At 35.4% G+C, this 19151-nt stretch overlaps 1 protein-coding gene across 1 annotated transcript in view; it reads right to left on the bottom strand.

The window, feature by feature from the left end:
* Positions 1 to 3222: 3222 nt before the first annotated feature.
* The window catches only part of LOC150087064 (glutaryl-CoA dehydrogenase, mitochondrial), a 119798-nt gene continuing 103869 nt past the window's right edge, over positions 3223 to 19151 (bottom strand). The window contains exons 8-11 of the mRNA XM_090371792.1: positions 14110 to 14213; positions 8447 to 8572; positions 7657 to 7817; positions 3223 to 3595 (exon numbers count right to left, since the gene is read on the bottom strand). Of these exons, the coding sequence (XP_090227918.1) occupies positions 3525 to 3595; positions 7657 to 7817; positions 8447 to 8572; positions 14110 to 14213 (462 nt within the window). The 3' untranslated portion in view covers positions 3223 to 3524. The remainder of the gene's footprint in view (positions 3596 to 7656; positions 7818 to 8446; positions 8573 to 14109; positions 14214 to 19151) is intronic.

Raw genomic sequence — 19151 nt, 5'->3', positions numbered from 1 at the left:
CTTGGCTTGATATTCTTTTATTTAACCTACTACCCTAATCATACCTGCAGGATGAAATATAATTTAAAATGTTTGGGACTAATCTATAGGAGAATGCATTGCTGATCCACATTGCCATTAGATTTTTCCTGATGCTCTCAGGTAAGCTTTTCCATTACAGCCAAAATAACACATCACTTTGCATAGAATTATTACAATGAAAGTGCCACATTAAGCTGAATTGCAGTATGCCTTCACTTTGGCAGATAAAACAAACATTGTAGAGGATAGCCTTTACAATGCTAAGGTTAAAACACAATCACCATACTTAATAAGATGTCTGAATTAACTTTGTTTTTCCCTTTATAGAAGCTAATGTATAGTTGCCAACTCACTGCTCTAACACAAGAAAGCCATAGCTTTCTTTTCACTATAACTGAATTAATTGGTGTCTGGTTTTTTATTTCCAAGTGTATTAAAAAGCAGTGAATATGGTCTACAGATGCTATAGTAAAAATAAGTGCTTCTCTCCTCTTTGTAGGTAAATTCCCACATATCCAAAAAATCTTTCCTCAAGCGGTTCTTCCCTTTCCTAATTCAACCCCCAGAATGTATATAAGTTGTGCTTGCATTATTTATAATTCAAAGTAATACCTCCTGTGGTTTCATCAGATGCCAAGTGAAAGGTTAATAGGTTGTCTTTTAGCCATTGAAGAACTGGCACCTGTGCACATTTAGGTTAAAAACAAAAACTCTTATAATGGGTATAGTACTGATCAGGATGCTAAATACTGCGATGTGTTTAAATGAACACTATCCACTATGATTACTTATGCAGTTTGATGGTCTTCTAACCAGGACAACAACAAAAAAAAAATCAGGATTATTTGAAGTAATGAAACTTCACCCATCTTAAAATACCTGTATTTTGCTTATTGGCAAACGTAAAGAGCATTATTACCCAGCCATAAAAATAACAGTTCTAATATAAGGATTGCATCTATAAGTCAGAAAGCTGATTTTGAATTTGTATCAAACATTTAATGTAAATTTAGCAAGAGTTGGTTGGGTGGGCTGCCATTAATTTAGAAATTCAAGCTAAGTCAGCATCTAATAGTAAAATTATTTGAGATATTCCTACTTATTAATAAGTGGAATATGCCATGAGGATAAATTTTAAACTATACACTCCCCAAATAGTTATTTATACATGAATCCAACAGTAGGTCCTGATGAATTTTGTCGTCTTATCAAAAGGAAAACTCTTGGTTTACAAACGAGTTCTGTTATGTGTATCTTGCATTCCTGAGCTTTTATGATACATATCGTATACATTAAAACCATGTAATGGTCTATACCAGGGTTTCTCAACCTACGGGTCGCGAATTGATGGCTACTACTTTGTGCTGAAGAGAGAAGTGCAGAGCATCATCCGATTTTATGACGGAAAGAAAAATTAATTTTCTAACCTAAAAGTTTAAAATTGAAGTGAAATGGTCTCAGAGTGAAACAAACGATGTGATCGCGGCCAGTTCAAAGGTAAGAATTATTTTTTATGTACTTTACCATATTTTGCTGAGATTCGGTAATATTAAATTTCCATTTTTGTGTGATTAATTCATCAATGAAAACTTTTAATTCTTTTTTTTTTTTTTCTTAGATTATATCCGTTGTTTAATAATGAGTAAACAAGTCAAATTATCTCATGAAACTAATTCGGATAATAAAAATGCAGAAACGTCTAGAACTTCAAGCAAACTAGTAGCAAAAAAAAGTTTTATTTATAATTATCATGGTTTCACCACAATGTTATCAGTGGAAATGTATTGGCTAACTCTTCATTCAAAATTAATAAACTATTAAGACATTTGGAAACAAATCATAGCCAAGATAAACCTATGGAGTTCTTTTTAAAAACAACTAGATCCAATTGAACAAAAAATTCTTGAAATGTTCTTATTTGGCAGCCTTTCATATTGCTAAATGCAAGAAAGCATATAGCATTGGAGAAATGTTATTAAAGTGAATTATTTGGCAAAGATAAATTGCATTCCCATGTCAAACGACACTATAAGTCGACGGATAAGCGATTTGTCTGAAGACCTTGAATTACAGTTGGTGGAAAAAACACAAAAATCCCAGTATTATGCAAAAATATTGGTTTACACGTAAAGAATTACTATGTTCTTAGAAATTAGAGTCTTCAGCAACGTCAGAAGAAATTTTTAAAAACATTGTATAGGGATTTAGTATCACACATAAAGAAAATTGCTCATCTAGATTAATAACTTACTGTTTTCTTCATCGGGAAGAAATGGGTTCAGCTCATAAACAAGTATTGTTACATTCTCATATAAGATGGCTTTCGAGAGGAAAAGTTCTGAAACGATTATTTTAAAGTAATTTGTGGCTTGCTAAAGTTTCCTATCTAGCTGACGTATTTTCGTTAATGAATGATTTAAATTTGTCAATGCAAGGAAATCAGACCAATCTTTTTATTTGTTATAAAACTTGACCTCTGGTTAAACAGGATTGTTTTGATATGTTTCTATCATTCTTACAAATGGTTGAGGACAACATAACTCAGAAGGAAATTTTGGATATATGTCAAGTTATACAAAATATCCTTTTCAACAATGTCAATAAAATAATTTATCAATGGACAAGAGTTTGGAAATAAAGAAAACCAGAAGAATATCAGACTCTGAGTGAAAAGGCAATAAAATTATTACTTCCATTTGCAACAGCTTATTTGGCTGAAAGTGGATTTTCAACAATGGGAATAGCATTAATAAAGGATAAACAACAAAGTCATTATATATATAATTCAAACTATTTTGGTGATTTTTATAGTTTTGAAACAGCCTGTTGAATTTAAAGTCCTTGTTATAAATCGAAATTCATCTGAACTGCTCTCAGTAGAAATGTAGAAGTTATTGTCAAATATGCATAAATTTATTTATTTATTTATGTAATATACAGTGATTCCAGTCTACCAAGTTTTTAAAAATTTTATATTATAAACATTTGGGTCGCGGTACAATTACAAACAAAAAGGTTGAGAAACGCTGGTCTATACAATATCAACTTTACTCATCAATATCTTTATCAGAGTTCAAAATTTTTTTGAAATCTTACAATTATGTTCACTGCATGTATCTATTTGTAGAACAAAAACTTTTAAATTATATATATTGATACTTAAGCACTGCAAAGCTACAATATTAATTGTTTTTAGGCCATTTTACAGAGCAAACTTAGGTAATTTGGTGGAGATGTCTCTTTAAAAAGAAATTACTAATTTGAGTTAGGTGCCTACCTTTGATCATATGGGTGTGAAATCTTCACTAGAATTATTTATGCACTGCATCTCAATGAAAACAGGGAGTAAATTTATTACTGGTCCCAAGCACAATATGATTTTTTTAAATCACAAGTAGAGATGGTAACTACCCTCTTGACATCTCCAAACAAGTTATTAATGACTTTTAAATTCTTCACAGCACTAGTATAGCCATGATTTATTAGCTAACAACAATCCATTTTTAATCTTCAGAGAATGCTTGTAATCCTGTGATAGCTCTTCCAAGTATAAGGGCATGGATATCATGAGTACCTGAGATGGAGGGAAAAAAAAAAAAAAACAAGAAATTATAACTTTTGTTTCAAATATGGAATTTCCTAAGAACTGTTTATCTTCATGCAAATTGCTGTTCTGAACCTAATGCCTCCAAGTTTTTTTTTTTAATCATGTGATGGTGCATATAAAACAGAGAACATTGGGAAGTTGATAATAGAAAATGCTTTGCGGGCATAGTCTACACTGACTGATTTTGAATATTATCAGAATTCTGTTCATCACCTAACAGCACTTAATATAAAAAACTTAAGAGAGGCATGAAAGTTCTATCTTTATTATCACCAAAAAGCAGTTTAGTTGCTGTTTTTGAATGATCATTTTCAGTACCATCCATTGGTTTACTAATACACACATAATTACCTCTATAACCTGGAAAAAAAAAATTCAGATGTTACAGAAATTGGACACTAAACAGCTCAGAAAGGGGATCTGATTGAAGTTTGTTTGTTTGTTATTTGGTGGTGATGGGCTCAAACCCTGGTCTAATCAAGAAGCATGTGCTACGCACTGCTGCTCCTTCCCACGTGGCTACGGAGGCGCCGGAAGAAGAATAGAGAGAAGCACATCGAACATGGAAACAAAAGGGTACAAGAAAGATGTTAGTTTTGTTAACTATGCACCCATGAGGCATCCTGATTGGAATAATTAACATCATTTTCACTGGGTAGTGGTGGCACTACCCCTAAAACATCTTTAGAAGAAAAGTAAAGTTTTGAATATACCAAGACAGATTAGGAAGTCACCGGTCAGCAAGAAACTACACACTCCAATATGAGGAGAATACATAAACAGTTTCATTCCAGATGATGTATCAATGTCATTAAACTCACTAGCAATTAGATTTAACTTTAAAAAAAATTCTTGATTCATTGTGCAATAATTAACAGACACTTCTGGAATTTTATTCCACCATGTGTTGACTTATACAGGTTTAATGAACTGCCTTATCATATTTACTGGGAGAACCAAGGTTTCATTCCTACATCTGAGGTACTTAGAAGGGTTGTTATGCAAAAGATTCTCAACCATTTTCACTGGGTATTGAGTGATGTATCAACTCTGTGGTAGAGAATGAAAAGGACCTGGGGGTAATTGTGCAGGCAGAAGGTCTGCAAAAGTAGCTCATAGTGTCTTGTCAATGATATACAGGAATAAGGAGGTGATTATCCCCTCGTATAAAGCAATGGTCAGGTCTCATTTTGCGAAGGGCAAGATTAGTGAATGGAACAAAGGCTTAAGTTTTGCAAATTACAGTGTCTGGAGACTAGGCACCTGCGAGGGCATAAATTCAAATTGAGGAAAGACAGGGTTGCGGAAGTTTGCCTTTAGCTAGTGGGTAGTTGGTTGGTGGAACAGACTTCCATCCTTTGTTGTGGAAGCTGATAGCCTAATTAAATTTAAGGCTGAGCTGGACAGGTATTTGGAACAAATGGAGGGGTGAAATGGGAGCAGTTTTTTTTGGCTGATGCTGCATAAGCTTGCTTTCTTGCATCATATGCCTCTATTAATGCTAACCAACAGTCTGTGTAACCAGAAAACTAAAGGCAGTTGGAATTGTACGCATTAAAATCATTTCATTATTAGATTAGATGATATTGAGTTTCAAAGAAAGGCAGTCAAGAAGTTCTGAGTGATTTGGGATAGAGAACTTTAGGAAGTCTCTCACTAGGACTATTAGAGCAGATATATACAGAAGTACCACCTTTTAAAGCAAATAATTAGGAATACTGATATGAGTTGTGACTCTTCCAGAAAACGTTTTTGAACTTTCATCTCATCTATTTGCTGCACCACGAATAATCAAACAAACTTACCTGAAAAAGATCAACAGCTCATCTTAGTTTCCCAGATGGTACTTCTGATATTCCCAACCTTGAGGGGGAATATATTTGAAACTTTTGGATGTGACATACATCCAATTTGACAGTGTCTCCCAACATGCACACTATGATGCTTATTATAACCTCAAAAAAAAAAAAAAAAAAGATTTACACCACTTAAAACTTCCAGAAAGCAGAGTGAGGGAGTCATCTACCACTTTTCTGTGTGATGTGCACATAGAGGATTTGGCTGTCAGAGAACAAGTGGACTTTGCCAAAATTTGGTCCACTAGTGAATCAAGTGGGAAAGGAATGTCAGTTATTGTTTTAGGCTACCACAATTCTCAGCATATGATGCAAGCTTATGCAGCAGCAGCCAAAAAAAAAGCTCCAATTTCACCCCTCTGTTTGTTCCAAATACCTGTCCAGCTCAGCCTTAGATTTATTTATGCTATCAGGTTCCACCAACCTGCCACACATCTTTCCTCAATTTGAATTTAAGCCCTCTCAGGTGATTATTCTGAGCAAGAGGAAGAATCTCATCAGCATTGAGCATGCTCAAACCATTCAAGGCTTTATACACCTCAATCAGATGACCTCGCAGGTTTGTTATTTGGTTTTTTTTTTTTTTTTTTTTTAGGAGCATTAGCAACTAAGGCCATATTGCTCCGGGAATATGGGGTGGTCATTCTCTGACCTTTCCGCATCCTCCGTATTTGGTGGTGACGGGCTCGAACCCCGGTCTAATCAAGAAGCGTGTGCTAAGCACTGCTGCTCCTTCCCACCTGGCTACGGAGGCGCCTACCTCGCAGGTGCCTAGTCTCCAGACACTGTAATTTGCAAAACTTAGCCTTTCTTTGTTCCATTCACTAATCTTGTTCCCTTCTCTGTACTCGTTCCAACAGCTCTACATTATTCTTAAAATGAGGCCTCCAGACTTGTATACAGTACTCAAGGTGTGGCCTGATAATCACCTCCTTATCCCTGCATATCATTGACAAGACACTATGAGCTACTTTTGCAGACCGTCATCTGCATAATTACTCCCAGGTCCTTTTCGTTCTCTACCACAGAGTTGATATGTTACTCTGGGGTTACTGCTTTCCATTTGTCAATGTTAAACTTCATTTGCCACCTCTCAGCAATGTACTCTTATAATGATGAAACACTACAAATTGCCTGCTGTTTTCAATATTTTAAGTTAAAGAGTGCAGTAGTGTTTGAAAATTATTAATTAGTATAAAACAGAGCTATGATGCTCAATACATTCTATTTATCCAGGAAGAGAAGTCTTTTTTTCAAAATTTATGCTAAACTTGTTTTAGTTTTTTTAATGTAATCATTTTGCGTTAATTTTAATTGCTGGACAGTGTCATTAGGAAGTGTTCTACGTATCATATTGAGGTAGGTAAATTTATCTTATTCTTCTACAAATATGGAACCTTAAAAGAACACATACACACTGCAGATTAAATATTTATATATTCAGCCTGACCAACTTACTTCCTCTCTGGCACCCTCACAGAAACATTAAAAAAATTCATTGTTTTTGCGAGCTTACGATTGGAGCAAAGGACTCTGGTGGTATGGTTATTTGTGTCAGTAAGTGAAACTAGCAAGCTGGTTTCACTTATTGACAGGTCCAAAGGGTTTTAATTTTGGATTTTTCACAGTTGTGTTCAGAAAAGATTGAAAATATAGGTGGCATCAAAAAAGTGAATAATTTTCTGATTTTTCAAATGTAGGCATGTGGGGTTGAAGTGGCCACACGTACTTTCCTTAATTGCAGCCTTTAAACTTTGACATGATATTCCCATTATTATGGTTTTAGTTGTAAAGTAATTAATTAACAACAATACATTGATAGTGGGTTTGAAACCCATTGTGCATTCAGTTTCATCACCAAACAGGATAAAATCCTTTAAATGACTCCACCCTCTGACGCTGGTCACAGATGGAAAGATTTATAGATACATGTTAAGTACTTTTTCAAGTAAATATCTTATTCTTCAACTGACTCCTGTCATTCTTTCATGGATTTATTTAGTATTTCTGCTCATCTACCAACATAACATATTCTATTTTTATATTAGTTCTGTGCCAGGAAAAATTTAAGTCCACCTGTTATACAGAATTTGAATATGTGCTCAGTCAAAATTGGTGTTATTTTATAAGTTTATGTAAAAAATTCTAATTTGTTCAAAACAATAGTTTTACCTTCATATGTATTGACTGTCTCTAAGTTCATTAGATGTCTAATGATGTGATACTCATCACATATACCATTTCCTCCCAGCATGTCTCGTGCCATTCTTGCTATATCCAAAGCCTTGCCACAAGAATTTCTTTTCAGAATTGAAACCATTTCAGGAGTATCCCTAAAAAAATGTAATAAAGTTTCTTATATACATACACTGAAATTCATGCTTTTTGTCATGAAATTTCCTTTTAAATTTAAGTTGATGATATTAATATTGCAATAATTCTTCCCCTTCTTATAATAAAACATCAAAGTACAGTAATAACCTCGGGCATTCTTATTAAGTATAGTTTACTGGTGAAATTGAAAATCAGAATGATATAAATGGGTATGTTGTGGCCACAGGACTAACGTTAATTTTTTTAACCTACTGGTGTGGTACACCAAATTTATAAAATTGGTAGGTGCAGTGCCTTTTCTATATCACTTGCTTTGTAAGTTAAAAATAGCCAGAAATAATTCAAAATTGTCCATTTTTTTATACTAGAACCATATATTTTGGATTAATTTTTTAAATTACCTATGTACCTTAGTAATGTGCAATATTGGATGCTACAGACACAACTAATTTTGGGTTCTTGATAATTATAACAATTGACTCGATGAGATCTGACAAAAACTTTCCTTTTATTTTTTTTATGAGATTGTTGTAAATTAAAGTGTATATGGAGCAATAGGCAAATCATGAACTGCAGATGTTATGATCAAAATTAATAATGCGCCCCTAAAACTAACCAACATCCTCACCTTTTCTCTTCTTTTAGTCTACCCAACTGAAGACAGGACTGAAGACCTATAGAAATCTCTGTCATCATGTCTGCTAACTTCTTTTGAATAAGTTGATTCTTTGCAAGTGGTCGACCAAACTGCTGCCTGAAAACATAAGACTGGTCAGAAGGATAATGAAATCATTTCTCTCTGAAAAAAAAAAATAATAAATCTGGTTTGACAGCTAAGTACAGCAGAAGCCCAGCTCTTACAGAATTTTAAAAGTCATCAACATAGCATTAGCAAAATTCTTAAGTATAACATTTATTAAATCTTGGAGAAAACTGACCTGAGGCTAATGAAGAATATAGTTTAACTAATTTCAAGCAAATTGAAGGTTCTAAAGATTTACAAGAAGAAGATATTTCAATTATATTCGGGGCCAAAAATGTCCTCGATATAGTGTTAATTTATTGTGCAATTTAACATGTTCATTGCCACCTATATGAGAGGATCCATTCAATGTTGAAAAATAACATTCTGAAAATTTGTAAATAATGGTTGAAAAGTAAAAGCTCACTTTTAGGTGGACCTGCAAATAATAAAAAAAAAAAGTGTATCAAGTTATAAACAAATATGAATTGTTGATGTTAATAGCCCAGAACAGTTTATTTTATGTACCTTACTTTTACATTGCTTGTATATATATTGGGTGCTGTGCCGTGATGCATATAAATGTTATGGCACAGCACTTTGGGTACCATTGAAAGTGATATTTATAAAAAAAAATTGAGGGACTATGCTGCAAAACACCACATTTCATCATAAAAATTACTGATTTTTATGTATATGAATGTACATACACCGATGAGCCAAAACATTGACCAGCGAGACGGTATAAAAAACACCTGATACTGAGCTCCGTTAATCAGCAGACTTAAGTGAGTTTGACAAAGGCCAGACAACTGGCTCAGAGCATATCCGAAACAGCATGGCTGGTGGGGTGGTTAGTACCTACCGAAAGTGGGCTGAGGAGGGGAAACCCATGGCTCATTGATGCTCAAGGTGAGCGAAGGTGCTCCCGAATGGTACGTGACAACAGAAGGGTAACTGTGCAGGTGATGGAAGTAATGTGTCACAACACACAATACATCGAACCCTGCGGAAAATGGGGCTGCGTATCCGCAGGCTGCTCCAAGTGCCCATGCTAACCACAGTTCACCGGCTACAGTGCCTACAATGGGCATGCAAGCATCGAAACTGGACCTTGAGTGATTGGAAGAAGGTCGTCTGGTCCGACGAATCATGTTTCCTGTTGAACCACGTGGATGCCAAGTACGCGTGCATAGTTTACCTGGGGAAGTGATGGCACTTGGATGCACCGTGGGATGAAAACAAGCCAGTGTCGGCGGTGTCATGCTTTGGGTGATGTTCTTCTGGGATACTCTGGGTCCAGTCATCCATGTGCCAGGCACTCTGACGTCTGCCACCTACCTAAACATCATTGCTGACCAGGTACACCCTTTCAGCAGGATAATGCGCCATGCCATACTGCCCGGATTGTTCGAGATTAGTTCACAGAACGTGAGGAAGACTTCCAGGTATTGCCCTGGCCTCCAATTTCTGCATACATCAATCCCATTGAGCATCTGTGGTTTGTGTTGGAACAGCAACTCCGATCTGCGGTGTCTCAACCAAACAGACCTTACAGGATCTGCTGTTTATGTGTCAGTACCATACCATGAGACATTTAGAAATCTTGTAGCATCCATGCCTCGCCGGGTACGAGCTGTTTTGGCTGCACGTGGAGGACCAATATCATATTAGGTAGGTGTTCACAATGTTTTGGCTCATCGGTGTATACTTTTTTATGATTTCCACCAACTACCAGTCCTGATCATGGTGAATATGAGGGTTTCTATTGTACTTATCGCTACTGTCATTCAACAAATATACTGTTAATAGTCCGGTCATATTTTTCTAAACATAAATTAAAATCCAGGTTACCTGTGAAATATGCAAAAGTTCTTTCCGTTAAAACAATTTTAAGTCCCAAACAGTTGAACAATGAAAAGGCTTAATATTTTACAGAATATGGGAAAGATCAGATCAAGATAATTCCCTCCTTTACTTATTATAAACACACAAATAACCTTTCCAGAACAAAGCATTCCTTCATACTACATGTTTTAAGTGTCAGTGAGTGGTATAAAAAATTTACTGACATCATCTCTAAAACAAAGGGATAACAGTTGAGCATGTAGTCAAAGAAAATCTGTTCATTGTGCCAGTCATGAACTTAATAAGTTACCTAAGCTAACCTACTTTATGTTATGAATTTTACTATCAAATAATGGACTCACTTGCTGATGAGGCAACATTTTATTCTGATGAAAAAGGTTAACAGACATGTTCATATATCAAGAACAGCCCTAAAGTTAGTGTTTTGTGCTATTAGTACATGGCTTATGCTGGTTTGTTATCGTACAAAGAAGAAAACTGGACCCACCACAACTGTTGGTTAGAGGGTTTACAGACGGTTTTAGTATATACATCCAGATAATGAGCAGGCTAGCAAACTTGAGGTAAGTATAAAGATAGGATATATAAAAGAATAAAACTATCAGAGTATGAATAGGTGGGGAGAAAGTTTTTATTTTAAATACATGGCATAATTAAATACAAGCCAAAGCATCAGAGGATATAATGGTATGTAGAGCATTGCTAGGATCGGGGCCCCCTCCTTTAAGTTCAATTGAAATATTTTGGTAGATAAATTATCTATAAAACTGGAAGTGATATGTTATCTTTTGAAATGAGTATTTTCCCTCAGATATGGGAAAAATCTCATAAACAAATATTTTTCTTTTTTAAAAAATTGCAGCTACCAGGATCCAAGCTTGTGGTGGTATGCTATTCAATGGAACTATCCAAAAACCTGCCTTCAAAGAGAAAGGGATACCTGCAGAGTATGTGTTCTCTAAAACTAACTGAGCAAGTTTATAAGATAGTAAATTTGATGTTTTGTTAGTACCAAAAGAAATGAACAGAGAATTAGGAAGAGGTGCCGAGAAATAAATAAATTTTATTTATTTCTTGGCCATTCGGATAATCTGAAAAGGAAATGTAAAAAAATATATTTTTTATCCTCCAATGCAAAATATTTTTTCTCTGAAGCATATTCATTGATATTCTCTCTGATACTATATTAGACAAGCATTTTAAATTGACATTCAGTACACAACAATATCTGCTGTGACTGTTTACTGTCATTTGTTTATTTAACTATTATTTTTAACCATTAGCACTGCCTTTTAGGCAGTATAAATAGGTTGTTTTTGTACCCCTAAAACCCAGCATCACTCAGTCCATAAGGGTGCTAGGTTTTTAAGTTTACCCCAAATGCTTGACATTCTGACAATTCTTCATGTGAAAAAAATTCAAATCATTTCTTTCTGGTTAAACTTTTGAAATGCTCTTGACAGCCAAGTCTAAACAGCAGTATCATTTTATAAGAAAAACTATGACTCAACATTTCTGAAGAGGGCAAAAGTATCTTTCTCAAAGCAATCATATTCATTCAATCCAAACTGAAATATTCTAGGTTAGCTAATGTTTGGAAGCAGAATATTGTACTGGTAAACAATCTTGTTGCTGCATTTTAATAAAAGATGTCAGGGAAATTTATTTTCTAGTGCAGTGTGGGCTTGTTATATAGTATCCCTTTCACCGCAACTGCTGATATCTAACAACACTAATTTATTTTGTATATTAACTGAAAGATAAAATGTAACTAGTGGTGGAATGCATTCTGTCTAAAACTTAAGTTGGTAAGTGATTCCAGCACAAGTAACATCCTACTATCTTTTCCATAGTAGGCAAATTCTAAATCAAGTTAAGGATTTGGGGTTTCATTCCTAAAAAGTTGAGAATAACAGTGGGGTAGGGGATCAATTATGTTATTAGTAGTGGCAAATGGTGAAAGAAAGCACGCTTATACAGCATCTGGAAAAAACCCCCTTCCCACTTTGAATTTATACTCCCCCCTCATGTGCCAGGAAGAATTTAAATTTTTATAACTTATGAAGAGGTTACCGCATCAAAAGTTGTATATCTATAAATAAGTAAAAGGCAGTATATGGATAAAAATATATATTTACTATTTTATATACGTCTATACATGCTAATAGCATGTAAAAAGTTAAAACTGCTGACATACGGTCATTGTCAGATGGCTAAAAGCCATAAAATGTGCACTTCAAAATTTGGACAGTCTGTTAAAATATGCTTGATAGATAAAATGGTATCAATATTGCTAGCACATAGGAGCATCATCAGCAGAAAATAATGTGTTAGATGATTATGTCCTATGCGGAGCCAAGAAAGAACAACTTCCTCTTTTTGATTCTTGCACAGACTAGACCACCATGGTTTGATCTGATCGAGTTTGTTTATTACCATGCCACTGCGAATAAATCTTATTACAGATTATTCGTCGAGACTGCTGATTTGGCTGCATTATCAACCAAATCATTTCCAGTAATGCCAATGTGGCAGGGGACTCAACAGAAGCAGATGTCAAAGCCACCTTCACAGAAAGAGCAAATCATCATTGCTGATAGAGTTTTCACTCAACGAATTGGTATATATAATAACCCCATGATGTTGGAGAGTTGCTATGTGGTCCAAAGCTAACTCTATAGTATGCAGTTCTGTGGTGTGCATATGCTGCATTCAGGGGGAATCTACATAGTGTGAGGAAGAATCTCATCAGCATTGAGTTAGCTCAATCCATTCAAAGCCTTAAACCTCAATCAGATAACCTTGCAGGGCCTGCAATTTACAGAACTGAAGCCTTTGATGAAGGCTTCAGTTCTGTAAGGATATACAGAACCCTTTCTGTATATCCTTACATTCTTTTCTGTAAGAATATAAGGATACCCTTTATTCCAGTTACCAATCTTGCTGCCTTCCAGCAGTTATACATCCTTCCTAAAATGAGGACACCAGACCTGTATGCAGTACTCAAGATGTGGCCTGATCATTACCTCCTTATCCCTGCATATCATTGACAAAACCCCACGAGCTGTCTTGGCAGCTTGTCTGCATTGCTCAGAGAACTTTACATCTGACTGCATTATTACTGTTAGGGTCTTTTTCATTTCTCCACTACTCTGAATGTAGTGTTACAGTGGGCATGTTACTCTGGGGTTACTACTACCATATGAATTACTTTGCATTTGTCAAGGTTCAACAGCCATTTCTCAGCCCACCTGCCTAGATCCTGTTGCAGTAGCATACCATCATTAGTATCATCTGTAAACCTGATAGGCCTTCAACAATATCATTAATAAATATACAAAACAATAGGCCCAGGACCAAACCCTGGGGAACCACTCAACCATCCTTTTATTCATACAGTAACTTGCTCTTAATACCATAATGCTCCAATTTGTACATATCAAAAGCTTTCCTGAAATCCAAGTATATCAAAATTATGTTTTTCATTCAGTTCCTTTGTGACTGCATCATAGTATTCAATCAAATTGGTCAAACAAGATTTCCCCTTAACACTGCAGTGATTTATACCCGATAATCTACTAATATTTGAAAAATATATCTAAAAAAAAAATCATAATAATAATTATCATTGCGAGATATAAAAATGCTGTTATCAGAAGTAGAAATATTATGAAACTCACCTGTCCAGTACATACTGTCTTGCTGTTTCAAAACAAAACTCTGCAGCACCTAATGCACCCCATGCAATTCCAAACCGAGCATTGTTCAAGCAGCCAAATGGACCCTAGATCACAAAAATTAATCTAATTAATAATCAGAGAATGAACGCTGAAATGCTTCTACTGCTGAATTAATATACAGTTAATAAAATTATTATATGATTAATATTACATTGTAATGTTCATACAGATTTTGTGCCAGTGAAATATTTTTGCAAGAACGAAATCCTTTATTGCTCATTCCTATCTAAACCTTAGAAAACTAAGATAAGAATAGAGCATATTGTATAATTGGTTTGTGTCCAATTCTCAGGCTTCACCAAAGTTTGCAGAAGTAAAAAAATCAATCTAAATTCAGTAGTGAATAGCAGTTCAGCCTTCTGGTCTTTGAATCAAAGTTATTATCCATCCACACTTGTACCTATATTACAATCTGATGAGCCTAATTATATACTCAACAAAAGATAAAGCTGATATATTAGCATCTTACTTTTGCATTGATGACCTTGGTACGTTACCTCCTTCCATGTTAAATATTCCACCGATGTTTCCTGTGGTCTTCTGACAAAAGGATATTAAAAGAATTTCTGCATAATCTTGATACCAGAAAGTTCTAGATCCTGATGGCATTTCTCTATTTGTTCTCAAAAGTTGCACCTGTTTTGTTTTGCCTTTTCATATTCCACTGAGTTTTTCTATCTGCATGGAAATTTTTTCACATCCATCCCTTGCAATTATTGTCCCACTGTACTTACTCTACTCTTTACAAAGTAATGGAGAAATCCATTAATTGACAACTCATACTATCTCTAAACCTTACATCTGATCAATGATAATGCCAATGCGCATTATATCAGTGTCAATTCACTGGTGATATCATATCATGCCTTATCCTACATCTTTCGATAATTTAAATAGAAATGTTCAGTGAAACTTAAACAGTTGCTTCTGGCATTTCCAAGACTTTTCATCATGTTTGGCATAAAAGGTCTTCTAAACAAGCTCCAATTTTATGAACTGACCTCTGTTTTCTCCCTGACCCCTCCCCCCCCCACTTCAAATGATGGTAGATGGCTCTAACTTCTCAACTGACTGCAAACACTTATCTACAGTTTTGCCAATGACAACAAGCTACAGTTTGAGTAACCTTGCCTTACACAAGCAGCTTCAACTTCTTGAATATCCACCAGAAATTCCTTAAATGCTGACTGCAAGATAATTCTCCAGTAGGATTGAAGAAACTCAGTTAACTTCAATCAATAAGTAACCCAGATTTCTAGACAAGATCACATAATGCTATGGGAATCACCCCAACTTCTAATCTCTCTTGGCATAAGTACATTACAAACACTTTTTCCTCTACATCCAAAAAACTAGGTTCTCTCAGCATTACTAATGATAATAATTAGCCATATAGTGCAAGGAAGCCACAGGCTTTTGCTGCACTGGCAAAAAAAAAAAGTAGATAAGAAATTACAAGCTTCCCTCTTCACATAGGTAACTACCCAATTAGCCTATGAATTTGTTCAAACCGTTAACTTCAACTACCTGCAAAAGGCAACAACAACTCTGTCTCCCGCATAATTTGAATTTATGGCCCTCAGTTAGGTAATTCTTTATAACAATGAAAATTCTACCTTCATTAATTTTTACTAATCCCTCTCAGAGCGAGCAGCAGTGCATAGCACACGCTTCTTGATAAGATCGGGGTTCAAGCCTGTGACCCACCAAATACGAAGAATGCGGAAAGGTCATCGCATATCCCTGGAGCAATATGGCCTTAGTTGCTAATGCTCCTAAAAACCAAATAACAACAACAACCACCTCTCAGAGCCTTATAAACTTCAGTCAGGTCCCCACTGAGGCACTTTGTTGCCAAGGTCTGTTAGCCCATATAATTGATGTAGTTCCTCGTACGATTGCTCTTTTGCCTAAATTTTCTAGTTCCTGTTGCAGTAGCATACTATCATTACTGTCATGAACCACCCTGTCAACTTTTGTATCATCTTAAAACGTGGACATTAAGCCTGATATGCCTTCATCAATATCATTGATATATATAGAAAACAACAATGGGCTGAATACCAAACCCCGTGAATTCCACTAATAACAATGTCCATTGATTACCACTCTCTATCTTCTCTACTCAACCATTCCTTTATCAATAGTAGTAACTTGCCCTTATTGCCATACTGCTCCAATCTGTACAGAAGTCTTTTATGTGCAACAGTATTAAAAGCTTTCCTGAAATCCAAACATTCAATAATCTGAATGAGCCATCATTTATTTATTTTTTATGCTGGTGCCATAAAATAATTACAGTAAGCGCCGATTGTGAATTGAATTTTGATTCTATTAAACGACAATTGGAAGAACACAGCTACAACGCACAAATTTACACCTTTTTTTCCCTTACCAATTAACAAAATTAAATGATACATGAAAATTGGGAAAAATATTATCCACAGGTTAGCAAAATAAAAATTAATTTATGCTGATAAATTTATTTTATCAGCATAAATTAGTACATAGCTTAATTAATATACATAACACTGATATTTCATTTCACTGACTTTTTTTTGGGTTGTAAAATCTAAAATGGTAAGCGTGAATGAATAACAAAGAACATACACGATACACACAAGTGAGATATGGAGTAAAAATATTCTGGATGTAGTTTTTACAGAATTTTATTCTACTGTAGTTTTCTTTATCTTTTAAAAGGAAGCAGAAATTTTTAAAAACTGAATTGAAGATTGAGATTTTAAACAGACTTTCAAAGGGAGAGAGCGGATCTTCATTAGCAAAATTAACCATAAAAGACATTAAAAATTTTTCAAGTCTGCATCGAAACTTGATTGAATTGAGATGATGCAAAAAAAAAAAAAAAAAAAAAAAAAAAAACAACTATGAGAACAGCTAATGACCTATTCCTCGAAGATGCTGTTTATTTGTAGTTCACACAGAGACGAAGTTTAGGAGAACCCATATCTGAATCGTTGTGTGAAAAAGCTCTGGATTTTAACAAAAAATTAGACAGTTCCTCAAGGTGTGAAAGCCAGGGTTTTTATTTTTGAACTCGAGACGGGATATATTTAACTAAGAAAGTCTGCAAGATGTTCAAAGAATGAGAATATAACATGAATTGCTGGTACCTAACTGTATAGCATGCAGCTATGAATATACTGTATTCAGGGAGAATCTGCTCAGGTATAGTGCTGTCTGGGAAGACAGAAGCAGATCCTATGTATGATTCTGATTTCAAATCATCCGTGTTACTGGCAGGAATTCAGAATTTTCAACTCAGTGTGTTGAATGGAACTGCAGGTAGACAGATGATGGATTATCTGACTTTCCCCATTTCTTAAGGGAAAGGCCACATGCTATTGGAGAACGAGGGTAGCCTGTGCAGATGTAGCTTTTTGCCGCTCCTGGAACAGAGAAGTTTTTTCTGATTTATTTCTGTTTTATTAGCTTAAATTGGCATATTAACTTATTTTCTAGAGTAGCTTTATATTCCTATTTACGATACTTGTTTAAAGTAACTTAGATAGAGATTTTGTAGGTATTAGTATCGGTAAGGGTATCAAATCCACGTGTTGACCATTCGTAAATTGCCGCCATTGTAACACGATACAAAATATCTCGAACTAGATAGCATAAGCTTAATATAGTATAGTATAGTACATAATATTGCCAATTAATCAGTAAAATCTATTAATCTTGTTGAACTTCATTGTCAATTAAATTGTACTTTTAACTATACATATAATGACTTAGGTTACGTAACATAAATAATTAGAAAAATAAATAATTAATACTTAACTTAATACGGAAGTTATATAAAGGGATTTCGTAGATAACACTCGATACTGAAACATAAATATAGCATTATAACTGTGTTGGGATACAAGTTTAGGGTTTTAATTTTGTACTGAAATTGAAATTTTATTGAAATTAAATCAATAAAAATCATGACTCAAACCAGAGCAGCAAAGCAAAAGGCTCAAGCTAATGGGAGTGCTGTGGCTCAGGGGAGAACTGAGGGGGGCAATTGCTCTCTGAATCACAGCCTTTTAAAATGCACTACTTGCTTGATGTTTGTGGAGCAGTTGGGTACGGGACATGATACTGCCATGTGGGATGTCTTTGTTTGTGCGCGATGCAAGGAGTGTAAGGAAATCAGGCGACAACTCAGCGTTGTTATGGGCCTATATGAGAGCTTGAAGGACAGGGTGGATGCCCTCGAAGGATTAAAAGTGAGGTGCCCATCAAGCTCTCAGCTGCCCACACCAATGCCAGAGCTTGCACTTGGTCATCGCGCAACACAGCGGCAGCCCCCAAGGCAGAATGTGCTGGTCCCAAAGGAACTAGTAGTTGTTGGTGACTCTGTTGTCAGGGAAACGGGAAACATGCTTTGTAAAAAGGAGAGGTGGACCAGGACCAGGGTATGTCTGCCAGGGGCAAAGGTTGATGACGTTGAAGAGCGGATATCATCTTTTAAGGGCACAAAAGGTGATATAGTTGTACACATTGGCACTAATGATATTAAGAGTAGGAGACTGGCGGAATTACTTAACAAGTACAGGTCACTGTTGAAAAAAGCCGTGAATTAGGGTTGAATTTGAAAGTGTCTGCAATTCTGCCCAGACACGATAGGAGGGAGTATATGATGAGAGCCCTGTCGATCAATTCGGCCCTGGAAAGATTGTGCAAGGCTCAAGGGGTAGAATTTTTTTCAGCTTGGTCTGTGCTTGTTAACAGGAGAGACTGCTTCTACAGGGATGGGATACACTTAAATAGAAAGGGTGCAAGAATGTTTGCTGATGCTATTGAGGCAGTGTTAGGTGGGTCAGAAAACTGTTAGATTGGGGGGATACAAGGACTAACAGATTAACAGTAGCCACTGGCAGAGGTGAAAGTGATTTTTGCACTGCTTCTATTGGAATGAGCAGCAGCCTGGAAAATAAGATGCAGGATATTTCAGAGACTGCTGGGAATCA

This window comes from Mastigoproctus giganteus, chromosome 4 (genome assembly GCF_048544385.1).
Source record: "Mastigoproctus giganteus isolate SK-2022 chromosome 4, ASM4854438v1, whole genome shotgun sequence".
NCBI classification, from domain to species: domain Eukaryota; kingdom Metazoa; phylum Arthropoda; class Arachnida; order Uropygi; family Thelyphonidae; genus Mastigoproctus; species Mastigoproctus giganteus.
This window is presented reverse-complemented; position numbering and strand designations above follow the sequence as displayed.